The 25,157-nt window shown below is 38.8% G+C and overlaps 1 protein-coding gene across 9 annotated transcripts in view; it reads left to right on the top strand.

Moving 5' to 3' along the window:
- The window catches only part of arvcf (ARVCF, delta catenin family member), a 309,335-nt gene that overhangs the window by 274,705 nt on the left and 9,473 nt on the right, over nt 1–25,157 (top strand). For 6 of the 9 annotated variants that reach the window (XM_031892415.1, XM_031892414.1, XM_031892419.1 and 3 more), the window contains 11 exons: nt 227–344; nt 1,173–1,344; nt 3,062–3,079; nt 5,007–5,078; nt 18,400–18,527; nt 18,662–18,812; nt 19,775–19,967; nt 21,183–21,294; nt 22,265–22,355; nt 23,418–23,471; nt 24,876–24,967. In XM_031892415.1, coding sequence (XP_031748275.1) covers nt 227–344; nt 1,173–1,344; nt 3,062–3,079; nt 5,007–5,078; nt 18,400–18,527; nt 18,662–18,812; nt 19,775–19,967; nt 21,183–21,294; nt 22,265–22,355; nt 23,418–23,471; nt 24,876–24,967 — 1,201 coding nt within the window. The remainder of the gene's footprint in view (nt 1–226; nt 345–1,172; nt 1,345–3,061; nt 3,080–5,006; nt 5,079–18,399; nt 18,528–18,661; nt 18,813–19,774; nt 19,968–21,182; nt 21,295–22,264; nt 22,356–23,417; nt 23,472–24,875; nt 24,968–25,157) is intronic. The other 3 variants (XM_031892416.1, XM_012969413.2, XM_031892418.1) reach the window with 3 other exon arrangements.

Raw genomic sequence — 25,157 nt, 5'->3', positions numbered from 1 at the left:
TATGCGGGGGTTTCTAAAGGAGAAAACGTAACCTAGTTACACACTGCGTTAATGCATTGTAAGAGTAATGTAATAAAAGTTTCAAAGTTTGATTCAGGTCTAATCGCCCACAGCAACCGATCAGCAAGCTGAATTTATAGCATTTTGCTTTTGCATATCTTTCAGCATAAAGTATAGAATATTTTTCTGGCATTCAGATTTGACTTTTTATTCTCATGTTTCCTAGGAATGTAAGCTCAGATGGTGCGGAAGCACGCAGACGATTGCGTGAGTGTGATGGGCTAGTGGATGCGTTGCTGCATGCGCTTCAGTCTGCTGTGAGCAAAAAGGACACTGATAACAAGGTAAGAATGCTTTGTATTATGGCCTTTTTTTTTTTTATAAAAAAAAAATTCTTTCCAAGTTCTGATTTGATTAGAAGGGTTATTTATATCCGAAAAAGTTTGCTGGTGTAAACAATGAATGTCACTGCATCTTGTGCATCCAAATTACAACGAGGCTTCAATTACATTAGGTTCATCTATAACAAAAATAACATTTTAGGACATTTAGGAAGGGCTTAGGGGGTTTGTAAATTCTTGCTGTAAATATTGACACCCTTACAATTCACCTGTAGGGTACATGAAGCAAATTTGAGCATTTGGTAGCTTGTCCAGAGGTGGCTAAAACAATTGCAATCACCTCTCAAATGCTCAAAATCACCTTGTGTGCGATAGCACTAAGAATATAAAATTCCTGTTTTAGCTACATAACTTTGCTTGTGAACAGGTTGGGCCTTCAAGTTTGACAAACCTAAAAAAAGGAGTTGGAACTCTTGTCCATCAAAGACTCCAGTTCCCATAATGCTGTGAATGTTATTGTTCTTCTTTTTAGGTTTCTTAACTACAGAACTTACAATGTTTAATGGTATGTGTAGGGAAAGGAGAAGCAACCGTAAGGCCAGAGTCACACATGGCAGGCCATCCGCTTTTCCTAGCCTGCATTTTAAATCCCTTTCCTTCCTTTTATAGAGATTTAAAAATCTCAGCTGTGAATCATATATTGCCTGCCCCACCTCTATGCCACAGGCACGCTTTTAATTCTGCACTTTCTAGCTGAACCTTTAAAGGTTCTTCAAAGTGTTTATAAAGTGCCGCAATCTAATGTACTGCTGCTGGTTCTTTTCTTTGCAGTCCGTGGAAAACTGTGTGTGTATCATGCGGAACCTCTCCTACCATGTCCACAAGGAAGTCCCTGGGGCTGACAGATTTCAGGAAAATGAGCTCAACCAACAAGGTGGAATAGGGGGTCAGCAAAAAAAGAAGAAAGATGATGCCGGCTGCTTTGGGGGTAAAAAAGCAAAAGGTTTGTGGGCTGAAATGCTCAGGGGTCTTTGCTTTATACTGATAACACCTTAAGGAGTACATTAATTGGGACATTTATAGTTACACTTTCTGGAAATTCAATTAAGGATTTTTTTGGTCAGTTTCTACTGTTCAGACAATGTTTTGTGGGTTGGTTGTGTGTCTCTCTTAACATCCTGTTTCCTTGCCATAGACTTTACAGTTGATAATAATCTAAGGTAAACAGCATTGCTAAGCTACCTCTTTGTCACCCGCCCATAACAAGTTATTGCCTTGCACTGGGCAATGTCTGGCTTGCTCAGACCTGCCATCAGCGCCTTTGTAAGGGCTGAATTCCAGCTGCATTCCTTGCCATAGTCTGTGACAGGTTTTTTTATGGTCCACATGTTTGTAATCTACTTTCATGTAAATATTACTTAAAAGCTGAAGAAAAGCAACGAACCCGTACAATCTACGATGTGCTGACAAATATACTTTATAGTATTTATCTAATGAAAGTCTTAGTAAGGAGCATGGGAGATGTGACTTCATGAGGAGCAAGAGATGAGCAAGGAGAGGCAAGTTCAAACCTCTATGGGAAGCTACATCTACGGTGCCTGATGAATTGTGTAGCTGTGCATACACTTTTAGCGTTTGTCTCAGCACAGGCATTTTTCACATCTGAGAACAATATGGCTTTTTTTAGGGTGTAAACAGGCATAGCCCCATACTTACCATACAGTCTTGCTTGTAGACTGTGTATACTGTAAATGATATGCTAGCAGCAATGATTAATAAGTATAGTTTCCAAATACAGTTTCTCCCTTATATCGCCCTCCATACATTGTTAAATTTCAACTCCAGGATTCCTCAAAAATCTTACTGCCTGTCATCTGTCGAACATTATCTCTTAGCTCTGTCAGGGGGGCACTGACTGTATTGTTCAGAAAGCTAACGAGCTAAAGGGCTCCCAATTGGGTATTGCTGGATTAAACAAAACTGACATAAGGAAAGTATTTAATTCAAGAATAACAGACAAGTCTGTACAAATGAAGGTGCTATTCTCCATAATACTGGCATTCTTGGCTATGTTAAAACTAAAGTGCTCATCTATTATTTCTGCTGGCTTCTTAAACTGCTACCTTGCTTAAATACTCCAGACCAATCTGCAATAGTCAATGAAATTAGTTTGGTGCAATTAGTACCAATGCATTCACCCTATTGCCATGGTTCAGTGATTCCCATCTTCATTTTTTCTGCTGTCATTTCATCTTCAAAACTTAAAAATTAAGTTGATTTATACCAGGTTCCGCATGAAACCTCTACTGTCTTTTTTTAGAAACCTTATACTGTACCATGCTAGGGTGAGCTGAGTCAGTATGATAACAGAGCCCATTTCAGTTTTTGCATCCAGGTGATCTGCTGGGCTGAACTGCAGAATTTGTGGTTACTGGAAACCTCTATAACTAATATTACTAATATTACAGTGATAAAGCTATATTTCCACCCCATATGCTCAAACAATATGGCAGTATTCTAATTTTTCGTCTATATAGAGGTCAACATAATTAATTCCATTCCAATAAACACATTTTCCTTGAAGCTTTCATGTCTTCAGTTCAACTCCAGATGGGCTTCTAGTGTAGTGACAAAGACTTCCCTAGTGCAAGGCTATGCAGATTTTGTTGTATTCTTCCTTTTCTGATTCTCCTCTCTTCTCTTGCTTTTCTGCTTATTAGAGGAGTGGTTTAACCAAGGTGAGTCTGCAGCTGCACCTGCTTTTCTACCTTCCTCAACAACTGCATGATTTCTTCAGATTACTTCTGTATAATAAGGGCCATAACAAATAGTTTTGTGGCAAGTTGATGAAAGACATGAAAAGGAAATGCCCTAATAATATGTATGGTGCATCTTCCCTTTACAAGACGGGAGGTACAAGCTAAAGTATATGCGTTAGACTTATGATTGGCCGAGATGCGGTGCAGTGTGGCAACATACATATTGCAGACTTTTCTGTTAAAGGTCTGGGCCTCTTGATTGCTATTGGCTCTCTGGGACATGCTCCAATGTGTCTCTCAGCAGGCATGTATTTACAGTACCTTGTGCTTGATCTGCTAGTTTGATATGGTTGAACTTGATGGACGTATGTCTTTTTTCGACCTAACTTACTATGTTACTATGTAAGTTCTGACAATGAATTGGAATTTCCATTCTGCTTACTTTTACTTTAAACAGTGTAACCCTTAGTCTTGTAAACAGATACTGCTTGTCAAATTTATGTTCATAGCAAAATGAATCCATATATCATATACCACTGTTACATAAATAGAATAGACAGTAAGAGAATGTTATTTGTGTTCTGTGACAGTACCCTATACTATACTGTTTGTCTTGACTGTTTGATTGTTATAGTTTGTTTCAGAGAAAACCACAGTAGTCATGATGCCTTTACCTTTCCAGCTGCTAGTGTAGCCTTAAGCACCCTGTATTGCCATTAAACATGTATTGCTAAAGAACATTGAAATAGATTTCACAGGCATTGTGGTGTGCCATTTGTCAGCTTGTTTCTAGTTTGGAAGCTACCAAAACATGGCCTACCTTGCGAGGACTGTGATAAAATTCTAGTAAAAGTTCCTAAAGCATTCTTCCAAAAAGCTTTGCAGCAGTCAAAATGCCTTGGATGCCAAAGGCCTAGGGTGCATTTCTTTACCTAAAATGTGCTTAAAGTAACTGTTCCATTGTAAAATTGAAACTGGGCAAAATAGATAGACTGCGCAAAATAAAAAATGTTTTCAATATAGTTAGGCAAAATGTAATCTATAAAGCTGGAGAGGGCAGATGTCTAACATAATGAGCTTCCTCCTCACCCCTACAGCTCTCTAAGCTGATAGCAGTCCGTAACCAATGAGTGACTTAGGGGACAGAATGTCGTCATTAAGTTTTGCTGTTCCTCTGTTTCATAAGGGAAATTCTTTTGCTCAGTAAGACCATTATATTGGCCATTTTTTTCACTTTCTCACTTTCCACACTTCCCACCTTGCTTTCTACTGTGACTCAATCCTTCAAGTTACTGTTTTCCATAGTGCCCTTAAACAACATGTATTGGATCTATTATCTGGATCGATTTGGACTGTTAATTCTATGCTATCTTAGTGGAAGTAAAAGGTACTGTCCTATAATAGAGAAAAAGCAAACATTCAAACTAAACAATTGTCCATTTAATAGGGCACTGTGGGAAATCGCAAATGCTTAATTGGCTACTGATTCATGTGGCCCTACTGTGTATGAATGCTATAAGCACCTTAGATTGTAAGCTTCACTGAGACAGGGACAGATGTAAATGATGTATAATTTCTGTAAAACACTGCATACTTACATGGTACTATATAAATACAGGACAAAGACCATGGGTTAATTTATCACTGCAGTATTCCCTATAGCAGTCATGGAGCAAGGATCAGACAGGATATCATACATAGTCACCCCTGGCAATATTTTTTAAATTATAAAAATATAAGCTAACTATACTGAAAGAGAAACATTTTTGAGGGTTTATATTTCCTTTAATTGGACACAGACACTGGGAATAATAGAAACTGTTCAATAAAGCTTGCTAATGTAATATTATGTTTAAACTTAAGCACATGTGGTTGTTCATACCTAAAAATATGACTTTACTTTCAGGGAAAAAGAATGGAGACACAGACAAGAACTTTGACACTCTTGATTTACCAAAAAGATCAGAGTCAGCAAAAGGTACAGTGGGCTGCTTTCTCCTCATCCATTTGTAGATCAAAGGCCTACAGGGCAGTGTGTGTAATTGTACACTGATGGTTCAGCAATAAATGCACAGGGTCACAGGCAAATACTACAGTGAATCCATATATTCCCAAAACCAAAGAAAAATGGTGCCAAATAAACTCATGCTGACAAAAGGTAAACATAAGTGGTATATATACTAAGCATGTATAAAAAAAAAAAAATAAAAACATATTGGTAAAACTATCCGCATATTGTAATATATACACTTAAGTACTCTACCTGTATACATATATGGCAAGATTCTAGAGCAAGGGGGTGAAAAGGTGGAGAGAGAGGAATTGTGTAGGAGATGTTATCAGAAAGAAGGGGGTAAAAAGACAAAGCCAGTAAGGAAATAGCACTTAGGCTAGGGTTGCCACCTAGCAAGTAAAAATTATGCTTGATGTCAATGTTATTAAAAGGGGGGAAAAGGCAAAAATATAGGAATGCTGATATTTTTTTCCCCCAAAAAAGTGGCAGTTCTGCTAGAGATGTGTTTGACAAGATGAGAAAAGTAGAGAGAAAGGCAATAAAGTGGATTGGTGAACCTGGCAGGCTAAAATAAACGGGGAGTGCAAACTAGTTCCTAATAGGAAAGAGCTTGAACCCCCAAGTTCTGTTTTTATGAGCAGAAAAACTTAAATATTAGGGATGCACCAAACCCACTTTTTTTGGGTTTGGACAAACCCCCGAACCCACCCTGAAGGATTCAGGCGAATCCCGAACTGAATCTGACTCCTAATTTAAATATGTTAATTAGGATCGAAAGGGGTTAAAAATCAATGCACACGGCGCAAATTTTTCCCCTGACCATTTAACCCTTTCCGAATACTAATTAGCACATGCTAATTTATGCTAATTAGGATTCAGATTCCGTTCGGCCGGGACCACAGATTTGGCGGAAACTGAATTCATCAAAAAAAGCCCGTATTCAGTGCCTCCCTATTAAATATTTTTATACTTTATACCTGTTTCACTAGAATGTTAAAATAATCCAGTGTCACATATCACATGTCCTGCTTGCCCAGAAATATTAGTATCTTTTGGCTTACATATACTGTATTTCCATTTTTATTCTGTTTGTTTTTTTGGCCCGTCTTTTCATACCCATTAATTTCCCGTTACACGATGTCTCAACTCCTCCACTTTGATGTGTAACAGTGCTCTCTGCACCTAACAGTTGCAATCAATCAGCTTCTGTTCAGACACTGAGCACTTGCTGACCTTAGAATGCTTAGCATTGATTGTATCTGAAGCTACCGAATGCACCACTGCCTGTAAATGATTGCACAGAGAGAAACCCCTTGTAGCACAGTGTGTGGGTATAGATTTTTTGGGTCCCTGAGAAGCTGTAGGTGTGTATGGGCAACGTGGGATATGACCTTTATCCTTCGCAGCCTAAAGGTGGCCATACACTGGTAGATTTCAGCTGCCGATTCAGCAGCTTACCTGCCCATGTATAAGCAGGTAAAATTGGCCAGATCTCGATCAGATAGGTTTGATTTTCTGTCGGATAGGGACCGCATCGGCTTATTGATGTGGTCCTCACTGCGATGGCACCTATTCCCCAAAATGATCAAATTAGCCAGGTTAGGTGGGCATATTGCGAGAAACTTGTTTGGCAAGGTCGCAGCAACATTAGGCAGATGGCAAGATGAGATATTTTGCTGTATCCTGAAGTAGCTGACCTTTAGCAATGCCACATGCATTTCTATTGGCTGGCCACTGAACAGTGATTAGTAGTGATGGGCGAAAAGTTTCGCCAGGCATGGATTCGCGGCGAATTTCCGCGATTCGTGGCGAATTTCCGCGTTTCGCCATTGGCGGATTGTTTCGCGAAACAGATGAAAAATTTCGCCGCACGTCCAAAAATTGTCGCCGGCATCAAAAAAGAATAGTCGCGGGCGACAAAATAATAGCCGCGCGACAAAATAATAGCCACGGGCGACGAAACAATAGCCGTGTGACAAAACAATAGCCGCGGGCGACAATTTTTTTTGTCGCACGACATTTTCGCCATTTTGCGAATTTTTCATCGTTTTGCGGATCTTTTGAAAGATTCGCGAATTTTTCGGCGAAACGGAACAGATTCGCTCATCACTAGTGATTAGAGTAGACTGAAGAGCAATTAATGCCCTTAATTAATATTAATTTAACTCGTTTTGTGCCAGAATTGTGAGGTAATGGCACCACAGGGATTTTCTCCAATTAAAAAAGTGCTAACAAAATCTGAAAACATATTCTGTGTCTGGGATCTGTTATTAGGCAACCTGTTATTCATAGGGTCTCTTACACATGAATTCACTTAATGGCTGTACACAAACGTAGGGGTTTATACCCATATTTGGTTGCTTTGGCCACATCTCTTAACCATCTAGCCATTGCTTCATGATGATTACTTTTAAAATAATTGTCTGGCTGGAGATCAGTAATACCTTTACATGAGCTAGTAAAAGGGTTACATTAAATATCATTATATTGTGTGTGTGTATATATATATATATATATATATCAAGTTAAAGGGAATAAAAAAAAAGCATTTTAATTTACTCTTTATAGTCTGTTTGAACTCAGATTTATTGTCGTTTAGTAGTTATGACACAATGTAAAATAAGAGGAGCAACTTTTTTTATTTTTTTTCTCCTCCATACAATGTGTTGGGTAAGCACATCTCCTGTATTAAGTGTTGTCTGGTTATGGGTTTCTACTATATTGTACAGGTATTGGATCCATTATCCAGAAACCTGTTATCCAGAAAGACCCAAATTATGAGAAGGTCCCATAAACTCGATTTTAATCAAATAATCCACATTTTTAATAGTAATTTCCTTTTTTATGTAATATTAAAACAGTACATTTTACTTGACCCCAACTTGACCCAGATATATATACCCTTATAGGGGAGCAAAACGTCCTATCAACTTTAACGTTTAAATACTTTTTTAGTAGACCTAAGGTATTAAGATCCAAATTACAGAAAGACCCCTTATCTGAAACATCCAAGTCCCTAGCATTCTGGATAATGGGTCCTACCTGTACTTAAGGGTGATTGGCAGATGATGCATGCTGGTTTGGGAGTGGAATTACATTATGCCCCCCAAAATCTATGCTTTTACAGATGAAAATATTGACGGAAAATTGTAAATTGTTACGTAACGTAAATTGGCAAATTGTAGTTGTGTGTATATTAAGTAGTGGAATGGTTTTAATAGAACAGCACAGTTTTAAAATTCATGTACTGTAAAATCGTTTCTAAGGTACAAAATTGATTTTAAATGGATACTTAATTATAAGGAGGAGAAGGCCAGAGAGCAGCAGTTGGTATGTGCAGAGACCGCTCTGCTTTGTCTCTTTGTATGCAGACCTGAGTGAGAAATAGGAAGAAGTGTAATATGTGAAGACATTCAGAGAAGTTCCCTTCTAATAAGCTCTTGCACTCTTGGGTGACTCCGGGCATCATTACATTCTGGCTTCCTTATGAAAGTGACAGCTCGGTCTCCATGCTGCCACCTCTCATGAGATCCGAGAGCCTCCTTTCCTTGTGCTGCATTTGCAGGATTAGGACACACTGTGGAGAGTTTAATCATCAGATTTTTAGTCAGTTCAGACACGATCTTGGTCCATCTAAAATTTTCAAGCTGGGCTTGGTCCTCTTTTAAAGTTTCCCACCTACAATCCAAAAAAGCCATTTTGCTGTGCAGACCACCTCTCTGCTAAGAAACAGGGAGTGAAATAATAACCCCTAAGATTGAACAGATGGTTCTACTGAAAAAAAAAATATAATATAAATCTCATATAAACTCTACATGGCATTGAAACTTAACTTAAAATAGAACATATAGTGCAATTGCCAGATCAAACTGACATTTAACAGTTTGGACTTGTCACTAGGATATTTTACATAAGCGGTTTTTCCATCTTTAGCACAATGAATTACTGGTACCATTTCATCAAACAAATTAAAAGGTGATTTCCTTGATAGTTCTTTAACTTAGCACTGCCTTCACACAAGCACTTCATCTGTGTCTGCTTCTTCCTCTCCCAGATAGGTTTGAAGGATGTAGGAGTTCTAGTCTGAGCTCTGCAGCAGTCACATACAGGCCTCTGAATATTTTTCTCATTCCTTTCTCAATGGTTTCAACCACAAGAATTTCCTTCTAAAAATAATCCTTAAATCAAGAAAGGGAGGTAGCGGGGACAGACAGGGTCTTGGAACTGGCAGTTACCACTAATTCATACTACTGCATTTTTTTAAAAGGATAGAAACTTATGTTTCTAACATTTTTTCTAAAGGTTTAACCCTGTGTGCTTTATCTCTCTGCTTCCTTTGTCCTTATATTTAAGTCCTCATTCACAATGCAACATTTGTGCAAAGCTTTTACAAACTCTCACTGCACTCCAGCTGCTATCATTCCAGGAATTGCTCATCAAATAAGGCGAAGTACATGAAAAGGTGGCCATACACTGCCAGATCCACTTATTTGGCGAGGCCACCAAGCAAGCAGATCTGTGCAGAACGTGGCCACTCATGTGCATGGCTAAGTTGGGCTGAGCGAATCATGCACTGCGGCCTAGGCTGATGCGCTTGTCATCTGACTGGATTTTCAAACATGTCTGATTTATATCTTCCTGATTTTTAGGCAGATATTGGTCAGGCAAGCCTGTCGAGGGGTAAAGCTAGGGAGGCACCAATTTTTATCAGCTCCTGCATGCAGCCAATTAACTCTAGTTTTCTTTTTGCATTTGTCTAAAAAAAAAAAAGATTTAGATGAGTGGTAGTGTGCTTGCAAAATATACACCATTTAGTTTCAAAAGGGTTACATACTTGTTTACAGCTGTATGGTCCACCCCCTGATATTAAGAAATATGGAGATGAGAATAATTATTGCTTTTTGTATTGGGTATGAAGATGCTCTACAGAGTTTATGAAGTTGAAATGCTTTTCTTACTTTTTAGTCACATGACAAAAAATATGGAGTAAAGCCTATGATTAAGGGTTCATACCTGAAATGCCAATCATGGTTTAAATTAATAAGACCTTTTTTAATTGAAGGAATGCCTCCCTTTTCCCCTTTTTGTTACTCTTGATGGAGTGAAGACTATTTTTCTTGTATTATTTTGAGTAGTACCTGGTGGCTCAATGTATGGATGGGTGAGTGTCGGTATCCATTATATGTATATGTGTGTGTATATCTATATATGTAAGTTACATTGAGGAATCTCAAATCTTTTACTGGCCATATGTGTACTAATATAGTACAAAAGTATTGGTAATTGTATGGTGGTGCAGCAATACAAACTTATATCTGTATACTGTGGGGCCTATTTATTATGCTGTGTAAAATGAAATTCATCAAAAAATCGGTGTAGAAATTTGTGTAAGATAAATGGCAATTTTATCAGGATTAGTTTTATTTTTTGTCATCCAAATGGTAGATTTGGCACCATTATTTTACGCCCCTTCAGATGTTGTGTAAGTTCCAGCAGAAGTTGCGTTAGAAATAACAAACTTCAAAACTATGCTAAATTTTACGTTCCAAAGCGGGGTGAATTTTGCTATTTTTACATAAATCTATTTATATAAATCTATTTATTTTACATACATTTTTAGCACACTTAAGGTATTGAGATCCAAATCCAAGTCCCCTACCTGTACCTGGATTACAGTAAAAACCTTTATGGTGTTATTAGATGCTCTGCATAGTTGTGTTAATCTTCATTCACTTAGCTATACCAGGTAACCTGGTTAGATGTGTTGTGTTAGTGGATGGGGTGCCAGGTCCAAGCAGAGATTACAGTAGTGGTTGGTGCTGTTGGCGTTGGCGCACATTGAATCAGGGTTACACCTATTTAGTGCAAAGTTCTGCATCTTTATGCCTTTTCTCTAGACAGTGTTTATCCCTCTGCATGAGTGTTTTGTCTAGTCTTCATGGCAAATATTTCCATAATATAAACCTATGGTATCACCTGTATTTGCATCCTCCAGGCTTGATTTTGTGGCTGTTAACTCTCGGGGATGCAAATGTTAAAAGGTATCCAAACCAGCCTCAGCACCTGCAATGAAAGAGTCCATTTGCCAGGGGCAGAGTCATGAGGCACAGAAACATGGCTGGAAGAAGGACTTGAGCAAAAGGAAAGATGATTTGTAATCCTGAGAGAGGACAGAAGAAAATAAATTAGATCGCGAGAGAGGGTTTGGGGAGTATTCAGAAATGACTTTGGTGTCTGTATGGTGAAGATTGGCTTGACACAAGCAGCTTATATTATATTGGGTACTTTGCGATTACTATCTGGCATAAACACCAGTGCAGTAACTGATGTTACACAGAAAGGCTAAATAGAGTATACAAATACAATGGAAGTGCGACTGATCTGGCCAAATTAACTACAAGCGTACAAAAAGACAGGGGGATTGATCAATGCACATTCCCTGGTCCCCTGTTTCATAAGTAAATTATCTGTGCTAGTGCATGTGTTTACAAAAACAGGAGTTTTTAGTTACAAAATTATGATCATAAGATTGGTTAGCCACCAGGGGATGTGCACTGATCAATCCCCCTCTCTTTTTGTATGCCAGTAACTGATGTTGCCCGCTTTGCCCAGACTAAATACTGATTATTAATTGTGCAAATGAATTGCATAGGTCTGTGACTTTTTTCCCATTCATCCTGTTTTCTGCCTTTTAATTGGTATGACTATTATTATTGTATGTATTTATTTATTTTCACACTGAAAAGCTAAAGTTTTCCTTTATCTTTGGTTTGCTTCCCTATGTCTTCCTATTTTTGTGGGTGGCCAGACACAAGTTCAGAAGACAAAAAGATTTACAATGCTTCTTGACTTTGTGTTTATGTATCTTTGTAGCTTAAATATTTTATAAGTAGTCTGGTTTCTGTTAGGCCTCTCTTGCGAATTTAACTGCCTGAGATATTCAACGCAAGTGCACTCAAGGGACAGCCATCCTCAATTAATATCTCTAGCCACATTTAAGCAGCTTGGACACCCTACTGCTGTCAGCTTTGTACATGCAGCCACTGACTGTTCCTCAGCCCTTGGGTTTTCTTATTTGCTACAATCCAGAGATGCCTCATTGTTTTCTGGACATACACCAGGAGCATTTAACTAGAGCAGTGATCCCCCAACCAGTGGCTTGTGGGCAACATGTTGCTCCCAGTGGCCTCAAATCATGTCTTAATTTTTAAATTTCTGATTTGGAAGATCATGGCTACTGCCAAACAGAGCCTCCCGTGGTCTGCCAGTTCACATTGGGCTACAAAATAACCAATCACAGCCTTTGTTAGTCAACCCCTAGGAACTTTTTTCATGCTTGTGTTGCTCCCCAACCTTTTTTTACATTTAAATGTTGCTTACGGGTATGAAAGGTTGGGGCCCCTGAAACAGAGTAAATCAAGTGACTGTATGGAAGTTGGGGTGGGTCATGCAAATAAAAATATCAGCTCCTCACTGGAGCAAATTTGAGTCTATTTTGGAATGGAAAGGGTACATTTTTTTTTCTATGTACGGGTACGTTTCTTTTCTTAAACGTTTTTTTTTTTTTTTTTTTATTCTAACCTAATTGTATCACTTTTAATGAGTGTATGTTGTATGTTTTATTCAAATACAGCACGCATTTGGGATGTGTGTATTTATATTTATGATTATAATTATGCAGAAGGTACTTCTGTCAAAGATCAAAGGTTTGTCAGTTTCCTCTGCGTGGCGTGCAGCTCAGCCTTCCATTCCATGTGGCATTTGGGTGTGCCTGTAAAATAAGCATGGTATATAGGATGCCATAACTTACAACCGGGTCAGGCACTTGAGATCCAGTCTTCCACAGATGTTGTCAAGCTGGCATTAGAACAGTTTTATAGCCATCAAGGGGGACTGTTGCATTCATCCCTTGAATATTTCAAGCTGACCTGACTTTGAAGCTGGGCCTTGGGAGCCCTTTGAAGCAGTGTTTTATCTAGTTCCTTAGTGTTCTCACACGTTATTTTATTCATGTACCTCCTTCGTCATCCTCTTCTCCACACACGACCACTATGCCGTCTCCTGTTTTGTTTCTTAAAGAAATGTTTTGTTTTTAAACATTTTTATGCATCATTCAAGCTGTGCAATTTTTTTTTTGTTTGCTTTAAAAAAATCTTTTGCCAGATTTGAAACTTGGCCACAATTGCTGTGGTAAGCTCTGCTCTTATTTTGCTTTTTGTTCTGGTTTAAGGTATTTAGACAGTACAGTATATCATAGAAGCAAACACTGCTGTTTTTCTTGGAATGGGCAGGTATGGGGGGGAAGCAGCCTACCTAACACATATATTGCCCTCCAGATGCCTGCAGCTATAACTACCTCACTGTTACATGGAGCACTTGTCACACTCTCAACTAAACTCAACAGACGGCTTTGCATCTTCTGGAGGATACTGATTGGGTAGCCATGACAACAACAGTGCATTTTGGGCCCCTGCTGACTGCTCTATAGAAGCCTGTTCCTTGCAAGGTTGTGTTTGCTTTCACATTTCCTTACTTTTTTCCTAACAATGTTAATAACACCCACCTCTTATTAGCTACACTACACATTTGTTATCAATAGCTCCCTCTAATGCATCTCACCGATGCTAAACAGCAGGCAAGAAAGTGTCTTTCAAGAGATCATTTTACAGTCCTTTTCTGCAAAGGTGACAAATCCTTTTCCCCGTCTGTTAGACTTCATTCTTTAGTAAAAGATATTAAGCCAATACCCAATACAGGCATATGACTGCATCCAGAAGTAGAAGTTCTGGTCCTCTATGTAGTAAGAGGATTTGCTGCTGTTCTGTCTATAGACTGAAGTGGGCAGCATTGGAAATGTACAGTGGGGCAGTGGCTCATGTTGGAAGCAGACAGTACCTAATTCTGCCAGCTCTGTAGATTGTTTCCATTTGCCAGTTAGACCTGTGCCATTATATGTTTGGAAACACTCAAGGTCAAAGGGAATGATGCCGAAATGAGCTAATTTTTGTACTAAAGGGCAACTGAATTCCAAAATCAATATGTTAAGGCAGAGTGCTCTGGCGCGACTTCAGATAGACCTCTGTGTATTTTCAGGTTCCACATTGTGGCCCTCTTTCTGCAGTCCCCCAGAAGGTGCATGGAGTGCTCTGCCTACTGTGGCATAATACTTAAAGATTAACTAGCAATAAAATATCAACTGTGATGACTTGTTACCCCTTAAGGTTGCTAGGTGCATGCTGAAATGGTCTGCGAGTTTAGCCACTTGCAGTGGCACAGGGTTCAGGCTTGGCCCGACATCTGTATTCAGATATTAGACAGTTCTTCAAACCTACTGTTTTTCTATCTTCCATTAAAGAGGTTTTTTAATGACTTGGTACTTCTAATATAACAATTCTGAATATTGAGACGGGTAGGATTTGCTGTTCGGTATTAAAGCTAGGCTTGTGCTTTTATACAAACATCTACTGGTAAAATTATAACCACCTGTAAAGCAGGGACAGAAAATTTTAGTTAATCATTATAGCTCCCACGTCCTCTTTCCCAGTTTAGCTGATGAACACTGGGAATTATAGGTCGGTCTTGTGTACAAAGTACCTATGAGAACCTTACACAAAATTCTATAAAGTTTATATGTATGCGCTGCTTTACTGCTTCTGTTGCAAAGTTCTTTAGTGCGTGACACCTGGTTGCTAAATGACACAGGGTCTGACCATGGCCTATTTGCCTGAGATTATATTCTTACACCTTTATTACACAAGCTTTGATTCAGCCTTGTGTGGAGTGACATGGAGGGATACAATTGCAGAATTGTGTATGGTCAGTGTCTCTTCATGCAGGAGATTAGCTGGATATTACATTTTCATTTTCCAGAGAATTCCCCTTTAAGTGCTACTTGACGCTTCTCTATGATTTGGTAATTTTTATATATAGCTTCATGTGGATTTATCTAAAGAAATATTATTAGCAGGGCATTGCCCTCAGTTTAATGCATTCACCAAATACCTCAGATTGCTCTGTGACTTATCCAACTGTACATGACCGACATCAGAGAAATAAAAGGTAATCCCCATATAGGACGTGACTACAGTACTGTACACTGGAGCTGTGGCGGTGGTAATCACATGGGCTGACCCATTAACCATTTCTTAACCACATATTTTCCCAGTGTTAACATTGTGCTGCAAATGATACCAGTCTGCAATGGTGGCTCGGTGCCTGGGAATGTGGGGCTGGAATTCCAAGCTTAGCTAAACAAAAGCTGTTAGTAGTTTGCAGAAGTATTTTCAGACAACGCAATGGCAAGGCCCTTTGTGAATGTGCAATTTTAAGTAATGTATTTTTGGAAATACAAATCCTTGCCTTACATTCTGACATGCATAATAACTTTTGTGTTTGCACAGGGACATGTATTAAAATGGATGTCTCTTTCCCCTGTCTGACAACGCAGCAGTTGTGTTGTACTTTATGGTGGGGATAATAGCAACTGTTATTAGGACAATAACACAAGGGACAATTTCCCGCCATATGGGTGGCAGTTGTCCTTCTGTTGACCTGAATGGTAGTCATCTGGATATTGCTGATGCACTTGCAGGTCAAGTTATTATTGCTCAGAAATGTTGCCCCTTGTGCCATTAATAGGGTGCCAACACCACCATTGTCTGAAATCCTATCTGTTCGCTGAATACATAGCTGAAGGATTTTGGACTCTTAAAGGCAATTGCACACACAGCAATTTGTTGCCTATAATTATAATGGCCAGTCCTGCAGGCGACAAATCTCCTATGTGCAAGAAAGTGGATTGGAAGAAGGCATTTTTCTAAGATTACTCCAGTAAAGTGTTTTGTGTTTGGAAAAGCCCATACTTTCAAACGAAAAAGGTATTTTTCCAGTGATTTTCTGCTGGCGACATATCGTTGTCCTAAGCACTAAGTTGGCAGATATGTGAAGGGTAAGAAAGCTTGACAAGACAAGGGAAACTACTTCACAGCAGTTTAAATTGAAGGGGTGTTTTTATAAAATATTTTATAATGCGGTACATTATTTATTATAATACACTCATTTTAGAGTGTCATGTGATAAAAATGACTTCACTAATCCCTGATTATCTGTTGACATCACTAAGCATCATTTATATAAACATAATTTTGAATGGATTTTCAGGGCTCTTGTGTGTTATGAATCAATTAAACTTTTGCATCATAACAAATGTACCTCCTGTTGTAAAATCTGAGTATTATATGAGGATATAAAAGTAACCTTGAAGTTCCACTCAGCCTTCAGCCTTGTGCTTTTATATGGTCATGGAACTCCTCCTTATATTTTACATGTTACTCACTATATAAAGTGTTTGTTGTAATCTGTTCTTATGGACAGCACCTTTGATGCATGATTTATTGACATCCAGGTTCAATAAATTTCAGTGGGCCATATAAATGCTGTTCGTGACTACAACCACTTTTTTATGGAATGCCACAATCCTTGTAAAGGCTCATTTACGAATGCCTTTCACTGTGCAAATTTCCCCTTTTCTGATGCAATTTGTCTGCCAGACACTGGATAAGAGTAAAGGTGGCCATACACGGGCTGATTCTAGCTGCCAATATCGGTGGCTAATTGGCTCATTGATGCGGTCCCCGATCCGACTTCTCCTATACCCGTCATTCTAATTTGATTGTTTGGCCCCAGAGCCTGGATTCGCCCGATATCGCCCACCCATAGGTGGGGAATATCGGAAGAAGATCCGCTCACTTGGCGACATCGCCAAGCGTGCGGATCTGAAGGTGTATGGCCACCTTAACACCAGTGTTTGTGCCAACACCCCTTATCTGGTCTCTAATATATTACGTCACGCATGTACTTTGCATTTTTCCATGCATAATACCTTGGCCACAGGCATTCTCATTAGATGGTTATCACACAGCTCCATCTTTTAATGGCTGCTTCATTCTTTGTATTCTATGAAGAGTCCCTTATTTTGGCCTTAACTGAGGCAAGCAGTATGACACTTTCATCTGATTCATATCCTTTCAGATATGCACAGTATTCAATTTGTGTGCAAGCAATAAGCTATGGTCTCATAATATTTATATAAAAGAAACTAAATGTCAGATAAGCCGTTATTGCTTTAATATTTCAGATGTCTTTCTCCTGGGGCTTAAATGTTAGATCTTACCTGGTTATCCACACAATCGGGTTCTTTAAGGAGCTAAAATATGTAATGTGATGGTATAAAAGTTAAAGGGGAAGTCTTAAGTAGAATAATACATTCCTCAATATATGTGTTTTCATTTGAGTTCATACAAGAAGTGTTTTCTCATAAGAGGGCAAAGGGTTTAGTGGTGTAAAGAGTTGGGGCAGTGCTGGATTCAAGTGGTATTGCATATACAAGCCTATATAGAACACAGATATGGATACAATCCAGAGGATTTTGTTTTGTTGTGCTGTTTAATACTGTTGCCACGTGGGGGCAGTAGCAAGACTTGATTTTCTCAAGGTCACTTAAGGAAATGTATGGCCTGCTACCAACAGTTCAAGCTCAATAAAAATGGTAATGAATTCAAATTTAATAAAAGATTTCCTTAGGCATCTATTACTGTATTAAAAGAACTTGTATAAAGGTTGATTTGCCCTTTGTATTCAAGCAATAAAAAGTCATTTGTTCATGCAGAGCTGGCTAGGTATATTCTGGGATCTTTTTAGAACATACAAATTTAGTGTCACATCTGTTATAACGAACACACCACCCTTCTAAAAAAAAATAAATAAAAAAATTGCGTTTTCCCAGTTCATGTACTCTTTAATTGGTCTGTTACTCTTGAAGTGCTACATACAATGTACTACATAAAATATATACAGAGATATACATATATATACACTCCAATGTTCCTACAAGCATTAGTTGTGTGCGCTGGCCTCTGAGTTTGTGTGTGCACACAAGAGCAAAGCTAAAATGGAACATTAGTTTACACTTCAGCTTCTTTGAGTGTTTGGTTCTGATATCTGATGGCCGTAGTCCATGTTTTTTTTTTCCTATGTTGGTGACAGGTAGTAAGTTTCCTTGGCTGACCTTGAGAAAATCCAAGTCTTGCTACTGCCCTCATGTGGCATAGTATTTAATAGCAATACTGATCATTTTCTCAACTCTTATCTTTTTCCCTATTTACATCGTTTGCAGTGACTTTCTTACCTGGATGCCCTATGTTTAATGCTAACCATGCCACATTTTACTAATGACATTCCTAATGAAGCAATCAATAAGTGTGGTTCCTCTTTCCCTCTTCTGTAGGTTTTGAACTTCTGTACCAACCAGAGGTGGTGCGTCTGTACTTATCTATCCTGACAGAGAGCCAAAACTACAATACATTGGAGGCTGCAGCAGGAGCCCTACAGAACCTCAGTGCTGGGAACTGGACTGTAAGTGATGTTACTCATAGACTTGCTAGATGTACAGCAATACTACCACATTTCTCATATGGTTGGTGCTTAATACAAAAGATGTGGAGATTTAAAGATGAAAGTTGATTTTTTTTTTTTTCCTCTTCCTTTAGTGGTCAACCTATATCCGTGCCACAGTGCGCAAGGAGAGGGGCCTGCCAGTGCTGGTGGAGCTTCTTCAGTCTGACTCTGACAAAGTGGTAAGGGCTGTTGCAATTGCTCTGAGGAACCTTTCTATGGATCGGCGCAACAAGGACTTAATAGGTATCTTTTTTTATGGTTTTTTTTATACTTAAATTATAGAATTAGTGATTTTTCACTACTTTCTGACCTACTCCTTTTGGCTTATCTCTCAGTGCCTTTCATTCTGTGTGATCTTCTGTACTATTTACACTGCTGTTTGTTTACACATATACATAGTAACATAGTAAGTTGGGTTGAAAAAAGACATACGTCCATCAAGTTCAACCATAATGCCTATATATAACCTGCCTAACTACTAGTTGATCCAGAGGAAGGCAAAAAACCCCATCTGAAGCCTCTCTAATTTGCCGCAGAGGGGAAAAAATTCCTTCCTGACTCCAAGATGGCAATCGGACCAGTCCCTGGATCAACTTGTACTAAGAGCTATCTCCCATAACCCTGTATTCCCTCACTTGCTAAGAATCCATCCAGCCGCTTCTTAAAGTTATATAATGTATCAGCCAGCACAACTGATTCGGGGAGGGAATTCCACAACTTCACAGCTCTCACTGTAAAAAATCCTTTCCGAATGTTTAAATGGAACCTCCCTTCTTCTAAACGAAGTGGGTGCCCTCGTGTCCGTTGGAAGGACCTACTGGTAAATAAAACATTAGAAAGGTTATTATATGATCCCCTTATATATTTATACATAGTTATCATGTCACCTCTTAAGCGCCTCTTCTCCAGTGAAGAAGGAGGGAGAGGGTTATAAGTAGTTATCATTGCTGTGCACCATATGTTGTGGTACTAATAAATGTTTGACAACACTATTGTACTGGATATCCAATATTTGTTTCCTTGCTTGCTTCCTTACATTACACATTTATATTCCCTATATAAACCAATTCGTTTTAGCCCACCTGTAAATGGCTTATTCTATTAATCCATTTTAACCCACCTGTATATGACTTCAATTCTAATACAGTAGCATGAGGTTTTCAGAGGAGGAAAATGCAAAGGGTACATCTATGATTTTTCTTCAGGTAACTACGCCATGGGACAGTTGGTTCGCAACTTGCCTGGAGGACAGCAACGTCCCGCAAAAAACCTTGAGGAAGACACTGTGGTTGCTGTTCTGAACACCATTCATGAAATAATCACAGACAGCTCAGAGAATGCCCGATCCTTAATACAGACACAGGGGATTGAAAAGCTTATAACTATAAATAAATCCAGGTAACTCTTTCTTCTAGTCCTTTTTTTTAACCACAATATTTAGGCTAATGTCCCACAGAGAGATTAGTTGTCGGTGGAAAAGCATACGCATAGCCTCATTTTTCTAAAGCCGAGCAAAGTTTCCTCCATGGGGCATTAGCCTTTGGCTACACTGATCAGATTGTGTGAAACTGAGGAAAGCTATTCCTTTAATCTTTTATTGGCCTTATCTAGGTATCCTTTTACTATAAATACTTCAGTCGCTTAATCTCTGTGATACAGACCCATTTAAGCTATCTAGAAACACTAGTGGATATTTGTGCTAAAGCAGACGGTGCCTTAAAGTATTATCCTATTACTATTCTGCTCTCTGGGCAGGGTCTGTTTACCCTATACTATAGAATGTAAATGTGCAGAATGAATGAAATTAACCATCCAATATTATTTCCAAGTGGATTTATATTATATATGAATTTCAGTAACTGCCTCTATTTGTTCTTTCTCACCAAATATTACATGGTGCATCTGTTTCCAGTCATCTATTGCTGCTTAACCTCTTCTTCCCTATTATTATTAAATATTTTTATTACTGCCAAAGCAGTATGCACCCCATAGAGACAGTACAGGCAAAAGACTGTTTTAATTGAGCAACAGACCTTTAAGTTACATAAGATGTAGAAATCAATTAAATAACAAGTTTTGGCTCTTATAGGTTGCAATAAAAATGCCTGTTGCACCATATGGACTAACTACTTTAATAATCAGTCATTTGTTTGCTTCATAAGGGTCCAAAATACTTTTTTTGCATAAGTTTTATAGCTATAATTCAGAGCAAGCAATTGTGTTGCAGCTTGCAAGAATTGGAGACCATTTGCCTAATGGGGCTAACTATGTTGTGGTGTTTTGTTTGTAGATTTTAAAAATGTAACTTTCATGCCTCGCGCATGTGTGTGTGTCTGTCTGTCTGTCTGTCAGCCTAGGTTGCAGGGTACCACTACTGTGACATGGAAATTAAGTTAGGCATAATAAGGAGCTGGACTAGTGCTGAAAAGAGCTGCTTTACAAAAGATGTGATACAGCAGCCCTACCCATTTTTATAGACATAAAGCTCACAATGCACATAAATATTTCAATTACTGTAGCATAAGCATTGCTAGGCCAGTTCCTTTCTTGTATATATTCCTGGGGTGCTTTGTGTTCTTTGTAAGATGGATGTCCTTTCTAATTTCTTATTAGTCAGTCTCCAAGGGAGGTGAAAGCTGCCTCACATGTCCTGCAGATGGTTTGGAGCTACAAGGAGTTACGAGGGGCACTACAGAAGGAGGGCTGGAACAAAGCAAACTTCCAGGTATGCAGGCTCAGCCCATATGATGGTCATTGGGAGATAATAGGTCAGGCTCACATGCTAAATTGCAACTGCTCACTGTCCTAATAACCAGTTCAACATTGTTTTTATTTGTTACTTTTGAACAGAGTAAAAGGACTGGGCAAGGTTTCTAAGGAGTGTAAAAACCAAAACATCTATACTGCTTAGGGTACTATAATAAATACCCTACCCTCTTTAGCCTGTTTATGGCATGCTTTCCAATGTGGTGATAAAAACACAAGGATTTAGCACTTTAGAGCACATTACACAGAGTTTAGAAGTTGTAAGACTCCCTAAGCTGCTGATGGTTAAATCAGGTTATAAGTATCATATTTAGTGTATCAGTACACATAATGATCTTCTAGACCATGTAATCATTTCACTACAGTCTCGCCCTCACATCTATAGCTCTCTCCGCACTCTCTGCACTAGAAAATTCAGATTCAAAAAACAGAATTTCGGCTTTTAAAGTTACCAGTGGAGTGGATTTTTGCGTCCTCGGTAACCTCAGGTGTGCTGCAGTCTGAAAAAAGTTTCTTAAATTGCCTCATTGCAGAAATGCCCCTGGGAAAGATGGTAACTGTTTAGGCCAAATAGCCCATCATATAGCTAAGCAAGAAATAAACCTTGTAGGCTAATTCTGCTGACTTAAATATTGTACCAGTGGTTGGCCTGCGGGCATTTTACATGGGTAAAATGGGATAAAATAAAGAAGCCATGTATCTGGCTCAGTGCAACAGCTGCACCCAAAGATTCTCAATATTTAGACTTGCTCTTTATTCCAGTCCCTGTATCCAAGGTATTTCCGCACAGCTATAATGCTCAGTGCAGCATAAAGCCAGTGCTGTGTTTTAAGCCAGAAGTTTCCATGTTTATGTATCCATTTTTTTTTTTGTTTCGAGCTCTGTTCTTCATAGTTACTGGAATGCTTTATTTATATCTTTTGCTTTAGACTGCTGTGTCAACACTGCCAAAAGGATCCAAAGGAAATGGGAAATCGGGATTTGATGACAGCACGCTACCGCTGGTAGATAAAAGCCAAGGTAAGAGAACACACTTTATTTTCACTTTTATTTTCTCAGTCTCATTGTGCTTTAGGGCTTGCATTGTCCTACATCTAGAAAAGCCGGAAATTAGACAGGAAATTGCTTTGCCTCAGGAGGATTTTGGCAAAGGTGCGGAGGAATTATCCCCTTGATTTAGCGATACACATAGCAATAGAGCAATATTCTAGGAGGGATACAATCTCCTGCTGTCTGTTATGGCTTTGCACCACCCCTGAAATAAAGTATATATGTACCTGTATCATACACATGGGTTAACTTTCGATGATGTGATTGCTTGAAATGCTCTTTCATTCCTGCCTGTTTAGAGCTTCTACTGGTTTGGTTACAGGCTGTATCTGTGCCAGGGTTGCAGCCAAACAGAAAGCCATTCAGAAACCCGCAAGAGTTCCATTTCAATTGACTTCTACTTTGTTCTATCAATTTTAATCTTCACTCCAAGAAGCTGTACTGCAGTATAGTGTAGTCAAAGGGGATGTAAACCCAACAATATCATTTTGCATAATGTAAAATAAAAAGTGTAATTGGAAGCAAATATACATTGATTACAAGTTGTCAGCGGTTTAAAGTATTTTGTAATTAAACCTTGCATTTTATAGTGATCTCATTCTGTCCCTTTCTATTGCCCCTGGTGGTTTTGTATTTTGAAGCATTGTAAAGAAGTATGCAAGGCTGACTGCAGTTACATTGTTTTAGGAAATAGAATCAACAGAGCAGAAAGGCATGAAAGAATGCTGGTTCTAATAACAATTACATTTGCAAATAACTGTTAAACATGTTTAATGTATATTAATAAAATGCTTAGAGTTGTATTTTTTTCAGCAAGTTTTTATTGTTGGGTTTACATCCCCTTTAACCCAGTAGCTGCATTTTCCACAATCTGCATACCCCGGGAGTTATACCATAATGTAGATGTGCTGATCTAGCTAGCTTCTCGTTAACCACCTCGAGCTCTCCAGAAACACTCAAGAAGGACGGGAAAGCAGTTTTGCCCATGTCACATGTAATGGAGTTAGTGACTTGTGACTTACTGTTTTTCAGTAAACAAGAAATCTGGAAGTCGTGATATGATTCCCATGGGAGAGCTGGGCCCTGGTAAGTGAATGCTCTGTTTTTGTTTTTCCTGCATTTTGTAGGGACACAGTATTTTGCCATGGTTGATTTACAACTGTGTATTTATAATATACAGGTATAGGACCCATTATCCAGAATGCTCGGGACCAAGGGTATTCCGGATAAGGGGTCTTTCCGTAATTTGGATCTCAATACCTTAAGTCTGCTAAAAAATCAATAAAACATTAATTAAACCCAATAGGATTGTTTTGCATCCAATAAGGATTAATTATATCTTAGTTGGAATCAATTACAAGGTTCTGTTTTATTTCTACATAGAAAAAGGAAATCAGTTTTAAAATTCTGAATTATTTGATTAAAATGGAGTCTATGGGAGACGGGCATTCCGTAATTCGGAGCTTTCTGGATAACGGGTTTCCGGATAAGGGGTCCGATACCTGTATATATATATTTTTTTGGTATATTTTTTACTGAAACTTGGTGCAATCAATTCACTGACTGCCATGAATGCAGCAAATGAAGACAAAGCAGCACATCATTTATCATCACTGAAATAAAAGCATCAAATATGTGTGTCTCTCTTACAAATGGACAATCCCTTTGTTTTCGTGTTATTTCTATGTGTGCAGGGCTGGGGCAGCTCCATTCATTCTTAGAGCTGGTGTCAGTAAATAATAATAAAAGAAGGTGACAGTACTACAGCAGTGCAATATAAAGAAAGACACTGATAAGAACCAGCAGGGCCCAAACAGCAGTCAGACCTGCCATGAATAAAAAAGCAGAAGGATTAGTAACAATAAAATGCTATCCACATTGTAAAAACCAAGAAGCTTCAAGCTGCCAGTGCAACTAGGCCAGTCTACAGCCCATTCGCTTGTAAAATGTTATTGCACATATTTTATGCAATATAGGGGAAAATAGGCCACATTGGTTAATTAGTATTAAGGTGAGTAACTCAATGCTTTCATTCCTTATGGTCACAACCTGAGAATGCAGTTGCTACTCCCTGCAGGTATTAGGAAAGGTCTGTCAGTAATGGCGTCATTTGCACCAAGGAAGGCAGTGTGCAAACACACCCACCCAGTTACTCCCTTTAATACAGTGTTCCTGTGTTTAGCAGCATTCTATAAATGAGGAGCGTATAAGGGGATTCATGTAGGCACCTGAATAATGCGCAAGTTATGGGACTAGAGAGAATGCACTGGCAGCAGGGCCCTGTCTTTGGTGCCTGTTCAGGGCAGGCGGTAGGGACAGGCCTGGCCTTCGCCCTCTGATGGTGCACTGGGCATTCAGCACCGGATTTTATCTGCAACACAATGCACAGCCATTCATAAATGATACCTTAAGTAGTTTAAAATATACACTACATTGTGAGTTGTGGATGGGTAATATATAGGGCCTGAGCTCCGCTTTTTTGCTTCACAGATGGATACTCCACCATTGATCACCGAGACAAGGAACGTAAATACAGATCCAATGAAAGCATGGGGGATATGTCGGAGAAGGAACCCTTAAAGGTGAATTTGTACAGTATGCACGTCTCAGGGTAGACTTAATGGATCTAATAGCAGAGAGCATAGTCAGTGTTTCACACTCTTATTGGGGGTATTTGAGGAATTTCCCCCAAAGTTTATTGGTTTTGGTATGAACAGAAGTTGATGGGCCAGATCAGTCACTATAAGAAGTAATTTGCAGAAGGTCATGCAG

Source organism: Xenopus tropicalis, chromosome 1 (assembly GCF_000004195.4).
Source record: "Xenopus tropicalis strain Nigerian chromosome 1, UCB_Xtro_10.0, whole genome shotgun sequence".
NCBI lineage: Eukaryota > Metazoa > Chordata > Amphibia > Anura > Pipidae > Xenopus > Xenopus tropicalis.
Note: the sequence above shows the minus strand (reverse complement) of the source record. Positions and strands in the feature narration are given on the sequence as shown.